Genomic DNA, 13184 nt, shown 5'->3' with positions numbered 1-13184 from the left:
ACTTATTTACCAGCTTTACATAAAATGACTTCATTTGCGGCAAAATGCAAAAAATGCATACGAAAGTTCCACTCTTCACCTTTAAAATGCATTTGAATGTAGGTCAATAGGACACTCTGATCAAAAGATATCAAACTTTTACTGTTAAGTTGATACAAACTTTATTAAAAAAAATTATTTCGCGTGCGTAACTGACATTCAAAATCGCCGGTTGTTCCAAGCGTTGTTTCGGAAAGAACAGTTCATTCTACACAAAAACTACTAATAAACATTTTTGTTCGAAATTATCTCAGTTACATTTCTTGTTGGACAGTAATATTTTTCTCGTTTAGGGGGAAGCCCGGGGTAGGAGTGGCAAATTCTTTTGTATCTTTTTTGAGGCCTTAAACTTGACATTCTCAACAAAATTCAGCTTGATCGTATGATTTTTAGAGGTTAAGTGGTATTTTTGTATATGACGACTAAATTATAAGTAGGTACACCTTATTTGATACTTACACATAGAAGTGCTAACCACCAACAGCACAGCATACAGATAGCCCCATTTGATATCTATAGATCTCTTTTCTATAAAGTCTACTAATTTGTTCAACAAAATTGGTCCAGCAAAATTACTACAATCCGCTACCAACCTCAAGATACCAACGCTGTAGAATTGCCAGGCGTAGCATCTATGAAGCGCCGCTAACAAACTAGAACTTTTGCGTGGCTGAATAACTATTACTTCTCGGGAAGAATCCGTATCTAAAAAATCATTAGTTTAGGTTAGGTACTATAAAGTCATCATCAGCTGGGTACTATCAATTGTATTTAACTAGCAATAAAGTACTGATGGGCGAATAAGTGTATTTCTGCTGACCAACCCATACCGAGGGTAAATACCACCACAAAATTAACCATACTGCCACAAGAAAATAGCTTCAGAACAATCTTAATCAAGATATAATATATATATTCTTATTCTTACCGTGTTCAATCCTCAGGTAATTTTCTAGTCTATTACTATTGTTGTCGCTACTTATTGAGTCCGGTAGATCGTACAAATCGTCAGATGTAACTATTTTATCTTCAACTCCTTTGTTTACTAGAGACTTTACCCAGGAAAACGATAAACGGGACAACCAGTTAGTGTCTTCCATAGCAACCCCCAGATCGTTTGGATCTCCCTCTTCACTGAATCTGCCGTAGGCATTGGCGTTTATCAAGGGCTGGCGCTCTGTGATCTATTGAAAATAAGATAAAAGACACAATAATTACAATCTTGTACGAAAATAACCTATAATATAATAATGTAGACCCCCATCTAATGATGTATAAATAGTCACAAACATGATTTGCTTTGTTATTGTTTTCTTTTTTACTACGAAGCATTCACGATATTTTATAAAGTTGATATATTTAAAAATTTTCAGTAATTTATTTAATATTTTAGTAAAATGCCACTTAGGTGTCTTTTTTGTGGTCGCGACAATATTATTGTCAATTAACCTCTTAACGTACACACTCGAATTAACTCGAGCACACTAAACTGGCCAAAATGTGCACACTCGAGATAATTCGAGCGGACTTATATTATAATATGTTTCTATAATTGACAAATATCAATAAAACGTTTGTTTTTTTGCTCTCACATTGTTATTTTTAATTCTTGATTGCATTCGAGTTAATTTATCACACTCGAATGCAATCAAGAATTGAAAATAACAATGTGAGAGCAAAAAAAACAAACGTTTTATTGATATTTGTCATTTATATGGGATTGTAAGCTACAACAATTATTACTTATTTAAGTATAAAAATAACATTTTGCTACTAATCACTTAGGGACTTATCTCCTTCATATTCATATTCTGTTTCGCTCATTTTTCAATATATGTATTTTACTCAAATAAAATATAATATCAATGTAATATAGTATATTATACATATACATATTATAATATAATAGGTATATACATATATTTATACATATATATTACAATATAATATATTATAAAAGTATCTAATATGTATTCTGAAAATTAGAAATCATACCAAAATATCCAATATACTCAGGTTTACTTTCTGTAATCACAAAATGAGTCAATGTTTACAAAAATAAGCTCATTGTTGTGTGATATTACAATATTTGAGTATGTTCTGCAATCTTATCAAAATCCAAAATTGTAATAAAAATTTTGATTATATTTGTATTTTTGTAATTAATTTCTTTGTCAAAACATTGTTCTAAATTGTCTCTTTTTACATTAAAAAAATTGATTTTTTTGGCCGGTATTTTTTAAAAAAAATTGTGCATTAAGGGGTTAGGCAAACTACGTGCCTTGTGGGGGTCATAATATAATGCCAAAGGCCATGTCTTTACGGATTTTATCCATCAATCAAATTTTTCAACAATTATCTCATTGTAACACATTTTGCTAATAATTAAAGGGTTTTTTCCTTTGTACTTTTGGTGACTCAGCATGTGATGCCTGTAACAGCACTGATGATGGTCTACTTAGAGTGGAAACGTTCTGTGACAGATGTAGCCCTTTAAGATTTGTTTTAAATAAATATACTTTTTATAAAGGATTCTTTCATTAAAATTTATTAAAACAAATTATTCTCATTATCGAGTAATGAAATAAACAAGCATACCACTGTTCGAAAGTGGTAAACATATCTTCAAGCGATAGGTCTTATATATGGCGATAGGCGATTATATGGCAAGCATAGCTGAGTGCTGGGTCTATTATATGTCATCACTGTTGTAAGCTTACCTCTGTATACCTCTCAGGAAAATTTAATGTGGTGGTGCTACCGCCTGGTATCAAACTAAGGGCATAAATGATCTGCAAGACGGTGTAATACAAAGTAATACCTAGCTCCATTTTGGTATTCTCTGTTGGTCTTTGCGAATTTTCCAAGTAGGCACTTCTCAACGATACGATGGTCATCGCGAAAACCATACACCAGACGATACCCATTGCAGTAGGACCTCTTTGACTTTTACCTAACCTCGATCTTAGTCCTACAGTGTAGAGGAAATGGGAACACCAAGAAATGGCTTGGACTGCGCAAACCAGAAAGGAGGCGTTTTCTTTGTTCGGAGTTTTCGTCATAATAGTATTGTATGCGTGCATTATTGGATAGAACATCAGTAGGAGACTTACTACATTTCTGGTTATGATACAGTATCTTTGAAGCTTTCCTCGAGAAACAAAACCTAAAAATTTATATTAGGTGAATTAAGTGAACGCAAGGAGGCTCAGTAACTATCTTTCTATAAAATTTTCCTTTTTGACTATTTATTCACTTTTGTTTCAATTATTTTAGCAGTTTAAAAATGAATAAACATTTTCAATTTCGTTGTAACCCGAAACTGCAGTCACATTATATTTCTAGTTCAATCAGAGAGTGCAGCAAGCATCTCTACCGGTTTAGGCGCTTCTTAGCCCCTCATCAGGAAATACTCTCTGAATGAACAACACCGAGAGAACAATTTCTTTTCTCCTAAAACACTGATTTCTTTGAGCTATCTTTCTTAAAAGTTACCATATCACATTAACTTAAACATACCGCTTCACATATAAAGAAACGAGTTTTTTAAACACAACTCAATAATTTCTTACAGATAATTTCTTCAATACTAAGAAATGCATTAATGGTTACATTTTAATTTTCTTATCCTAAAGTTTTTGTTTCTTAAATTGAAAACTACAAATATTTTGCAGTATAAGAAATATATGTTAAGTTAATCCATATTTATATTTGTGAACAAGAAATTTTCTTGCAATTAAATAAATATTTTAAACCACAAGAAATAATTCTTCAGAAATACCCTCTGTAGTAACTGTGGCTATTAAATAAAAACTTTATCATTAATGCCGAAATGTTACTTGCAAAGAGATTTTCTTCCACAAAAGAATTGCGCAGTAACCATTATTCACTATTTGTGATTTAATCTCAGTGTTTGACAAGATGGCGTGGTATTAGTTCATTTTCATAGATAAATTTTGGATTTGTTGGTATTCTTTAAAATCTAAGGGATGGTTTGAAGGTACGTACATGTAGATAGGTATTAAATAAAAGTAAATTGATTAATTTAAGATGTAATAATAATATTGTTGCATATCCCAATATGTAGTTCTAAAAAAAACCTAATAGTATCTTTATATGCATATTGATGGACAACTCTGAAAGAAAGGATCTTATTCTAACTGGGAAATAAGCCACAATTTAACTTAAAAAATGATTTTATTGACGTTTCGACTTCCACCTCGGAGAGAATAATATATCTAATATAAAGCTTCAGAACAATATTGAAAGGAGCTATTAACCAACTAGGGGCTTCCATAAATGGTAGAACTGTATACAGGTAAGTTCCTTTATAAAAATGTGTATACTTATGTATAAACTATAATACTATGTTTCTTGAATGTATCGTCTTCTATATACAATCCTACAATTCAACGTTATATCAAATATGGCGTGTGCTTTATTTGTCATAAAGAAATATTAGTTAGTCTAAAAGAAACATCTTAACGATTAAGAACTTTTATTGCCGAAAACTGAATAAGTTAATAGGTATAAAATAACTTAAGATGTAAACTAATAATACTCTCCTGTAATAAAATTTCTTAATTTGTTTGCTGTCTTTTTCAGATTATATAAATAAATAAAATTACAATGTATGTCTGCTTCAATGTTTTACATTGGTTGTATTTTTCTTCTTATTTTAGCTAAACAATGTCTATTGTGTGATATTATACAGATAAATAATTAATATTTCATATAAAAAAAGAAAAAAATTAACATAGATGGTAGAATAAATAAAGCCATGTTTGAACTAAATATGATTGATTATTATTATTTGGTGAAATGCCAAGAAATGTTTTTGGATTGTAGACTGTTTTACTGATACCTACCGTTCTTATACCAAAAAATTAATAGTTTTTATGTGCGCCCGTGTATTTGTTTTTTTTTTTGTATTTCCTTTTGTCAAAATAAGTATGTACGTATATCCTTATAAAAATAATTTTATTTAAATTAGGTTTACTCTTTCTCCATAACGGTTTTGTTTTAGGTAAATGCTGATATACAAAGTGCTATTAACAAAAAGAAGGAAAAATTAAGAAAGTTGGATTTGTCTCTCCATCCTTTTATTATTTTATAGAAGCCAGTGGTTTAAGAGTGGAGAAATTATTTGTATGTATTAATATCTAACGTTTTATATGCTGTTTTTATTATCGAACAAAGAATAATTTACCTTAACAGAATGATTTATTTCGCCGTATGTAATATCACTTTATTTTTAAGAAATGTAACTTACTTCTAAATATACAATTATATCTGCGAAATATATTTCTTAACATTAAATACATTCATTAATAATGGTAAGATAACAATATTCCTTACTAAGAAATATTATTGCTCAGAAAGAAGAGTTTTGTAATGCCAAGAAAATATATTCTTATGACAAGTATAATTTCTTTCTGACAAATGGGTTTGCACTTTGCAAGAAAGTGATAGTTTAATCATGTTTAAGATATATTTCTTTGGGTATATTAAAATTTATTTGAATTATTTTAGAAAATTATATCTTAAAATACAAAGATATATTTCTTAGGCAATATGCCAAGTCGATCTTTCTTAAATATTAATGAAGTCTCTTTATGTCAAGAATTTTTTTCTCTCGGTGCAGGATAATATTCCGCGTGTCGTCACGGATTGCAACGATGCCCTAGCGACATCTGCTAGAACAAAGTTTAAGTTTTTAATCTAATAGCACATAAAATGATACCATTTTATATCCTATCAGATTAAAAACAATGGAAAACCTTCTCTGGTTACACCATCCAAGGCTTCTACAAATGCAAGCCATACGGATTCTGAGACTATAGGAAGATAAGGGAATTTTACAATTTATAATTCACATCCCATCTGCTCAAGCGGTAAATTTCCAGCGAGAATGGTTCCCTTAGTACTTCAAATAGAGTAAATATATAAATTAAAAATGAATAAACATTTTCAATTTCGTTGCAACCTGTTTCTTGTTCAATCAGAGAGCACAGCAAGCATCTGTACCGGTTTCGGGGCTTCTTAGCCCCTCATCAGGAGATACACATGCTCTTCTCTAGGTTCTTCTTCTCTTCGTTCTCTGAACGAACTAGGATAATACTCCTAGCAGATGTCACTAGCGCATCCCTGCCATTTCGTTCGTTGCAATCCGTGACGGTACACCGAGTATTATCCTGGTTCATTCAGAGAGAAGAGCATAATATGTATCTCCTGATGAGGGGCTAAGAAGCCCCGAAACCGGTAGAGATGCTTACTGTGCTCTCTGATTGAACTAAAAATATAATGCCACTGCAGTTTCGGGTTGCAAAGAAATTGAAAATGTTTATTCATTTTTAATTTATATATTTACAACATTTGGAGTACTAAGGGAAGCGTTCTGCGCTGGAAATTTACCGCCTGAGCAGATGGGATGTGAATTATAAATTGTAAAATTCCCTCATCTTCATATAGTCTCAGAATCCGTATGGCTTGCATTTTTAGAGGCCTTGGATGGTGTAACCAGAGAAGGTTTTCCATTATTTTTAATCTAGTAGGGTATAAAATGGTATCATTTTATGTGCTATTAGATTAAAAACTTAAACTTCTTTTAGTAGTATTGGCTTTACGTGGCAGGCAATTTCATTGTGAGGACATTTATAGCTTAAATATAGGAGCAATAGTAATGGAGCAAACATTATTTTGTTTGGTCTTACCAGTTTGACGCCCAAAGTAATATGAAGATAGTACTGCAAAAAGGGAAAGTACAGGGATCTGGAAACATAGTTGCTGGAAGCACTGGCCAAAATCGTGTCTTTGCTGTGACCATATTTGGAACCCTTCGGGACCACAGAGGCTGGTCCAGTTCCAATTACGGCCTATGACATCACTTGTCATTTTAAATCATCTGGCACCATCTGCAGGTAGCTGAAATATTCAAATTACATAAGATATTTAATAGAAAAATGTGGTGTGATAAATATTTGCGAATAAATCAGAGGGAAAATGTATAAATAAGTCAAACATGAGACAATAAGATAGTGAGTTCCACAGAGATCTATACTGTTTCCACTGCTACATCCATATTTATTTTATTTATTTTACGGCAAGCCCAATGCTGCAGAAATAAATAAATTACATTATTCATTATTTAAATTACCCATTCATTATTTAAATAAATTACATTTTTCAATAGATTACAAATACTATTATAGTATTTTTAGTACAAAAGCGATATTACGTAGGTCAAAATTTTTGACGTAAGAGAACTGTCAAAACATTAGAATTTATTTACAATTATACAATACATAATACAATTTTTAGAGGTTAACCAACTACTAAGTCCGAAACAGTTTGGTTTCCGTGGTAACACTGGCACGACAGACGCGATTTTCAGTTTTTTAGAGATAGCTTACAATAATATTAATTTAGGCGAGATGGTTGCGGCGGTGTTCTGTGATTTGACGAAGGCTTTTGACTGTGTCAATCATGGTTTGCTGCTGCAGAAGCTTAAACACTACGGAATTAAAGATAAGTCACTGAGTTGGATGGAGTCATATTTGTCGGGTAGGAGTCAGTTTGTTAGAACAGACTGTGACTCTGACTTGATGAATGTAACTTGGGGAGTGCCCCAAGGCTCGGTATTGGGACCAGTTCTGTTTTTGGTATATATAAACGATTTAGCCTACCTTGATGTATCTGCTCATTTCACCCTTTATGCAGATGATACCACTCTTATATGGCATGCTAAAGATTTGAATGTCTTACGCCAATCTGTAGGTAGGGACTCTTAATGATTGGAAATTGGTGCACGGCGAACTTTTTGACATTAAACACTTTTAAAACCAAGCTTCTGTGTTTTAAACATGTTATGCCTGAATTACATCTGGAACTTGAACCTCAGCTGTCCGTCAGGTTTCTTGGCCTGAATATTGATCCTGACCTTAAATTTAAATCGCATATCGAAGCCTTGAATTCAAAACTTGCATCTGGATGCTATGCAATACGGTCGACTAGAAGGGAGCTTGGTTTTGCCCAAGCAAGAACTGTGTACTTTGCACTAGTAGAGTCACATCTTAGATTCGCAATTCAGTTTTGGGGAGCGTGTAGTCAGGAGCTTTTCAGTAGTGTGTTTTTGCTTCAAAAAAAGGCAGTACGCCTGTTGTGCCAGGTAAATTCTAGAGAAACGTGTAAACCTTTATTTATTACACAGTATCCTTACACTTGTATCTCTTTTCATTTTGGAAACGGCAAGCATTATTTTTAAGAATAAACATCTATATGAAAATAATAATCGATCTGGACGATTTGCTAGCAATTTAGCTTTGATTACACCTAGAAGCACACTAGTCAAAGACTCATTTATTTTTAACGGCATCAAAATTTTTAATAAACTACCTAGTGAAATAAAAAATTTGGAAACTATTAGAAAGTTTAGAAATTCATTAGATAGACTGCTCGCTAAGAGGGCCTATTATGATCTGACAGAATTTTTTGAGGACCATTGGAGCTGATGTATTTGTGATCTTGTGTATATATTTTTTTTTTTTTTTTTTTTTTTGTCAATTTGTTTTTCATTATTGTTTGTGATTTAGTTTTACAGCTTGTAGTTTGTTTTTATTTTTATTTTTGACAATACTACATATTTTGTAGTTGTTATATAAAGTAAATGTGTTATGTGTTATATTTCATATTTAGTCATATTTTAATTTAATTTATTTATTTAAAACTCTTAAACAGTGTTTGTCAACAAGATTTTTTCTTAGACAATAAACATATAGTCTCTCTCTTTCTCTCTCTCTCTCTCTATTTATTATAAATATGGCAATAATGAAAAGTCACATTCTAATGTTTTGACAGTTCTCTTACGTCAAAAATTTTGACCTACGTAATATCGCTTTTGTAGTAAAAATACTATACATAAGAAATTTGGTCTATACAGAGGAAAACAACATAAAAACAAATTAAAGACGTTTCACTCAAATATTAACCCTTAAATGCCCAAGGGTGGGTAAAAAATCTCCACCTAATGCTTATTCCCTTGTAGCATATTTATTAGGTGTTCCAAAATTTTTCAAAAATTATTTATTGTTAAAAAGACAACACTTTATTGAATGTTAATTTGGTTCTACCGATATTTTTAAAAATAAAAGTAATATTTGAGTTAAATATGGGTGGACACAAAATGTCCACCCTTTGTAAAACTTGTTAATAAAGGTTTCTATATTATGATTTCTCGTTGGCAGGAACATAATCCACAAAATTATTGACGTATAATTACATAATCGACATAATTATCTGCCACACTAATGAGGACACTGAAGGGAAGAATGTGGAGAAAATCGACAAATCTGAATTACTCACTTTTACTAATATAATAATTTTGATGTACATCGTATATATTATTATTTTAGCAAAATGCTGTGTTTATTAAGAATAAGATTCTTATGTTTAATCCTATTCTAACATTTGTAACCACTCTCAATAAATATATTAGCTATTTTCGAGGTGGACATTTTTTATCCACCCTTGGGCATACATGAAACCTACATAAGGTTGGGCGTTTAAGAGTTAAACCGTTGTAAATTGCTATTAAAATGACTGATGGAGTAGTCAAAAAGTTGTAAATCGTGAAGGGAGTTAGATAGATTCAAGACTATGGGTATGAATGAAAAAAGTGAATAATTAAATCTATAAAAGGGTACATGAAATATGCGCACTTGTTTAGTGGAGCAAGGTCGTACAAACAGTCCAATCTTATGATGAAGTTGAGAACAACAGCTTACACCATTTAAGATACTGAATAATAGTAAAGGTCTCTTTGTTTTTTCCGACTCGCAAGAGAAGACACCTGCATTTGATGTTGCCATATAGAGTAATCCTGATAAATATGAAGCTTAAAGGCAATATAACAGAATAAATTATTTTGAACTTGTTCAAGTTTTCTCATGTAGACCAAGTAGTGTGGAGACCACACTGAAGAGCAATACTCGAGGTGAGACGTTACGAAGGAGAAGTAAAGAACTCTAATACTGGATAAGTTTGTAAATTCACTAGTTGTTCTTTTTACGAAACACAACATTTTTAGAGATGTTTGAATAACAATAACATTGATATGAGTATTGCAACAAAGAGACTTATCTAGTAAAATCCCCAAGTCCTTGATATTATTTACAGTATTGAGCAATTGGCCATCAATGTACTAGTTTGATAATATAGGGTGGGGAGTATATGTAAACTATAGTGACCCAAAATACCAAATATAAGTGTTGTACCTACTAGGTCAAGCAACCAGCCACCTAGAAGAATAATAATTGATTATTTAGAACTGGAAGGTGTGAACACCTTTACATGCCTAGGCTCGCTGTTGACTAAAGATACCACTAATATCGCTTTAGAAGAGAAATGGCTCAAAACTACCCAGAAAAATTAAACAGACCTTGTATAAAACACTAATACTTAAGACCAGTGACAACATATGGAGTAGATATGTGGTCAGTTACATAGAAGAATCTGTAACTGCTTAAATGTTTCAAGTGAAAACTCCTAAGAAGAATATGTGGAGGAAAAGAAGAGCAAGTTTTGTGGTGCGGAAATTGCAACTTTGAGTTGTATAGAAATAATTTCAGGGACCTGAAGTTGTAAAATTCGTTAAGGTAGCCTGCTGTAAACGGATAGGGCATGTTATCTGGAAAGAGGAAGGTGCAACACTCAGAAAAATTTTGACCAGAGGGCTGATTGGATAATGAGGCAGAAAAAGACCAAGACTTAGGTATCAGGACAACTTAGAGGATGGTTTAAAATCTATTGGAGTTAGAGCATGGAGAAGAGTTTCCAGAGACAGGAGTGAACGCCAGGGATGACGATGTCAGAGTCCAATACTGTATTAGGTACATCCAGTTTAGTAACTGCTGATAAATGTTTACCCACAAAACCAAAAATTCTTTCTTTTTGCAAGAAGTAGGTACAGATGTAACAAGTAACAACAATGCAAACAGATAAACCACTTTCTTTGAAAAATAAATTTCCTGTACTATTTAACATTAAGAAATGTACAATAAAACACACCTTTTAAAATGATACGTAATTTTTCTTCATCTATAGGTATTAGACAATAATTATTTTTAATATATTGATAATGAAGCAATTATTATCCTATAGGTTAGATTTTAAATGACGGTAATAATAATTAGTAATAATCATACCTGGAAGTCCCAAGCAATGGCTTTTCTTTGTTTCTTAATTTCAGTTATAACTACTATGTGTCACATTATTACCTCAATACTTATTATTATTAGTTAATAATTAATTAGTAAAAGTAAAAGTAAAACAAAACAGCTGAGCTGATTGATGTGACAGTGACAGTGACGTGACATGTTTTCAAAGTGGTGCCCCCAATTCGAAATTTTGTGAACTATTTAAGTCGTAATACGACCGATAGATGCCACTAGTGTTCAGAAAATGATAAAACGATTTGTCTTCAGTTTTCCCCAATAGGGCTTTTCATTCACAGTCATTTGTTTCGAGCTTCTGTCATGTGTCACATAATATTGATATATCTACGTCATACGTTATTGATATAACCCTTAGACAAGGAAAAAAGAGAGGACGGGTAACACTCATTTAAAACACACGTTCCAAAAGTGAAGCCAGTTTTTGGTTTGTTTGTCACCAGAAACATGGCGGTCACGTCAAAAATAACAATGGGTTGCCAGTGGTGGGTGTTCGTTGAAGGTTAAAATTTCATAAAAAATAAAGTAAATCATCATCTAAAATTCGTAATAAAAACATATGTATGTATTGAAACGTATGTACGTAATATGAGCAACTTAATAAAACATTTACCGTACACAAATTCTTCATTTTAAATACATTTCATGTTTTTATTTTAAATACTCAATGCATAACAATACCCCAAAGATACGTCGATGATCAAAATCTCTGGGGTCTGATTCTAATTCATTTCGACAGTCGCAATTTCATTTCGACACCGCCATGACAGCAACTAAGGATATTAACCTTATCATGTTGAGACTGCTCAGAATTTGGGTTGGCGCTTCGGTTTCTTGGATTTTGTTGATAGTCTGGGAAAATTATCGAAAAAATACCATTTTTGGGAAAAATTATTTACCAGCTATTTTATTGCTAAAATCGAATCTTAAGATTGCATATATTAGTAATAAGGGGTATGACAAGTCCGCAGAAAGTGTGTTATTTTATTTATAAACAAATTAGCACTCCTAAATCTTCTTTTTTTTTTTCAATTAGTGGTCTGTAACTCCTATAATTTTTCCTTTGAGCCAAAAACACTCAAATAAAAATTCACCGTAATTTAGTTCTGCACAAAGTTATTTTTTTTCCGATTTCCTTCAACAAAAATTTTACTCAGAAAATCCGAGTTTTTCCAAAAAATCTGCCATTTTCAATTAAAATTTTAGGGAAGTAAATAATTATTTACCAATAATTAAATAATTGAAGACATGAAAGATTTATTATAGTAGATTATACAGAGGGGCTAAATTATGGAATAAATTCATTTCTTTAAAACGGACGATTTTGGAGCAAAATCCCGAAAGAGGTCGATTTTTATTTTTCAATTACAATTTTTGGCATATATTTCATACTAGTGACGTCATCCATCTGAGCGTGATGACGTAATCGATAATTTTGTTAATGGGAATAGGGGTCGTGTGGTAGGTCATTTGAAAGGGCGTTTAATTCTCTATTCAGTAATATAAACATTAATATCATTAGGTATTTATACAGGGTTGCCAAAAAAAATTTTGAATTAAATTAATTGGCGCAAAAAGAAGAATGTATGTAATTTATTTAACTCAAAATACATTGTACTGCTGTCAGAAAATAGAAAAAAAGGTTTATTTCACCAATAAACATTTCTTTTCGCTTAAATTAAATCATAAACAGCCTCCCTCCTACCTATTGGCAGTTTGAACTTTTAATTTAAGCTAAAAGCAATGTTTATTTGCAAAATAAACATTTTTTTCTATTTTCTGACAGCAATAGAATGTATTTTGAGTTAAATAAATTACATGCATTCTTCTTCTTGCGTCAATTAATTTAATTCAAAATTTTTTTTGGCCTCCCTGTATAAATATTGATATTAATGTTTATAATACTGAATAGAGAAT

General features: G+C 31.6%; 1 protein-coding gene across 1 annotated transcript in view; it reads right to left on the bottom strand.

Moving 5' to 3' along the window:
• Nucleotides 1–11415, bottom strand: part of LOC126886405 (ATP-binding cassette sub-family C member 10) — a 62009-nt gene extending 50594 nt beyond the window's left edge. The window contains exons 1-5 of the mRNA XM_050653340.1: nucleotides 11241–11415; nucleotides 6753–6963; nucleotides 2760–3205; nucleotides 968–1223; nucleotides 499–744 (exon numbers count right to left, since the gene is read on the bottom strand). Of these exons, the coding sequence (XP_050509297.1) occupies nucleotides 499–744; nucleotides 968–1223; nucleotides 2760–3205; nucleotides 6753–6933 (1129 nt within the window). The 5' untranslated portion in view covers nucleotides 6934–6963; nucleotides 11241–11415. The remainder of the gene's footprint in view (nucleotides 1–498; nucleotides 745–967; nucleotides 1224–2759; nucleotides 3206–6752; nucleotides 6964–11240) is intronic.
• Nucleotides 11416–13184: the final 1769 nt, after the last annotated feature.

The sequence above is a fragment of the Diabrotica virgifera genome, chromosome 1, assembly GCF_917563875.1.
Source record: "Diabrotica virgifera virgifera chromosome 1, PGI_DIABVI_V3a".
In the NCBI taxonomy this organism is placed as follows: Eukaryota; Metazoa; Arthropoda; class Insecta; order Coleoptera; family Chrysomelidae; genus Diabrotica; species Diabrotica virgifera.
The sequence above is the reverse complement of the archived record's forward strand: the minus strand, read 5'-3'. Positions and strand labels throughout refer to the sequence as shown.